Source organism: Pygoscelis adeliae, unplaced genomic scaffold, assembly GCF_000699105.1.
Source record: "Pygoscelis adeliae isolate BGI_AS28 unplaced genomic scaffold, ASM69910v1 Scaffold387, whole genome shotgun sequence".
Lineage (NCBI taxonomy): Eukaryota > Metazoa > Chordata > Aves > Sphenisciformes > Spheniscidae > Pygoscelis > Pygoscelis adeliae.
In genome coordinates this window covers 478,445-480,385 of record NW_008825115.1, presented here as the reverse complement: position 1 = coordinate 480,385, position 1,941 = coordinate 478,445, and the positions used below count along the sequence as shown (strand labels likewise).

General features: G+C 52.1%; 1 protein-coding gene across 1 annotated transcript in view; it reads right to left on the bottom strand.

Annotated features, from left to right (window-relative positions):
• Positions 1-1,941, bottom strand: part of INPP5B (inositol polyphosphate-5-phosphatase, 75kDa) — a 26,382-nt gene that overhangs the window by 16,219 nt on the left and 8,222 nt on the right. The window contains exons 6-8 of the mRNA XM_009328230.1: positions 1,379-1,476; positions 955-984; positions 361-471 (exon numbers count right to left, since the gene is read on the bottom strand). Coding sequence (XP_009326505.1) covers positions 361-471; positions 955-984; positions 1,379-1,476 — 239 coding nt within the window. The remainder of the gene's footprint in view (positions 1-360; positions 472-954; positions 985-1,378; positions 1,477-1,941) is intronic.

The following is a 1,941-nucleotide window of genomic DNA, read 5'->3' as shown; positions in this document are numbered from 1 at the left end:
GAGAACAGGGCGGGCGGACACGAAGCGAGCTGCCGCCGTAGGAGCTCTGCCTGGTCTTCCACAGCACTGGCTCAAAACGAGTTTCGATTTGGCCTCTGGACCGCACAAGCAGCGGGTGACTTGTCACAGTGCTCGCATCTGCTCAGCCAAAACGCTGATCAGCTCTGCTGAGCTGTCTGACGATGGGGTATCGTCACACGTGCCAATCATTACAGTTCTGTGCAAGTTTCGGCAGCAGAGAGGCCGACGCTGCTCTTCCACACAGAGAAGAAATGCACGAATGCAACACACCAGCCGAGACTGCCGACACCCCCACCACCAAACCTGCGGGTCACATCCAGCACAGGACAGAGCTCGTACCTGGGCTGCACCTGCTGACCTCCTGAAGGAACGTGCGCGTGTGGGAACCAAAAGGCAACTGCACCGTGAGTCGATCATCTTCTGAACTTATCTGGATAGTCACGTCAGAGCCTAAAGACATTGGGAGAAGAAGAGCTCTTGTGGTTAGTGCTGACACGCCTTCAGAAACCGAGCATTGTCTCCACTCTACAGCAGCTGGTGTGTGCATGCATGCAGACTTCAGCAACAAGCCTCCCCATGCCTTCTTATCATGGTCCTTTTCCACATTTTACATGAGAATGCCATTTAAAAATATAAAAATCAGCATTTATAATAATTTTTATCCTGCTCATTCAGTGACAGTAATTAATCTTCCAGTAGCAGTTTAAAAGCATTTAGAAAAATTGTTCCTCTGGTTGAACTGGGGTGACAATACTTGTCAGCATGAACCAAATCACGGCAAACAGCACACCGAGTTCCCCAACAGCAGCAAGACAAGATCCCCCCGGTCAACAGTCCGATCACAAGAGTCCCCATTCCTGCCTCACTGACTGTAGCTGGTGCAGGGCCCAGGAACGCCTGTAACACAGGCATTAAAGCAACAACAGAACTCACCGATGACACGAAGGTCACTGTCAAGTACAACTGTAAAAGCAAAACAAAGTTCAGTTACAAAGCTAAGTAACAGGTTTGCAGACCGTGCTGGTACGTTGAGGTCCGCGAGCTTGGTAAGTTCCTCAAACCCCACATACTCCTCGTGCAAACAGAGACAGGCAAAGCAAACCCGCCAGGGTAGGAGGCAACGGCTAGTGCTGGGCAGGACCCGGAGCGCTCTGGATTGCAGAGCAATTAACCCAGCAGGGCCCTTCCAGCTATGCCATGTGACAGACAAGTGTCACCAGGGGTTACAAACTGAAGAAAAAATGTGAAGGCTGAATAGATCCCAAATTTCATTAAGTAGAACAACAAAATCTGGACTCCAAACCCCTTCACCCCCTTCTTTGGAGGTGGCCACTAAGCCACCAAAGCGTGTCAGTACCTTCTTCCACTGCAAACCCCTCTGTGATCGGGATAACTTTCTCCAGCCAGACATCCTCTGCTGTTATGGCCATCCGCCGGTGAGTGTATACATAGATCCTGCAAGCACGGAGCAGACGTGGAGGTAATGCCTCCTCGATTCTGGCATCTCTGCAGGTACGGACAGACCCCATCCCATCCAGCAGCACCTGCTAGCGCAGCCTCATGCAAACCCCAAAGCAACTTCTCGACCATGAGCCCACCCACCTGCTTACCCCATCATTTAAATAAGAACGTATTTATGTTACTGGCAAAACGCACCAGACCAAAACCTCCAGGGCCTGGGCTTTTCTCACTAACCATCCGTAACGGACAGCAGGAGAAATGCCAAGGCACAACGCCCTTCAAACCGCTGCCCTACTGGACTCCGCCTCGGCAGAAAGTCTGGGATAGGAAGGAGTTCTCAGGCGGTTTCCAAGGCCTCCAAGAGACCTGCAGAGCTCTTGGCTTTCCTGCAGATATTCTTCCTACCAGGACCGCCCCGCCCTCCCTCCCCGTGCAGGCATCCCGCGGATACGGCCTCCA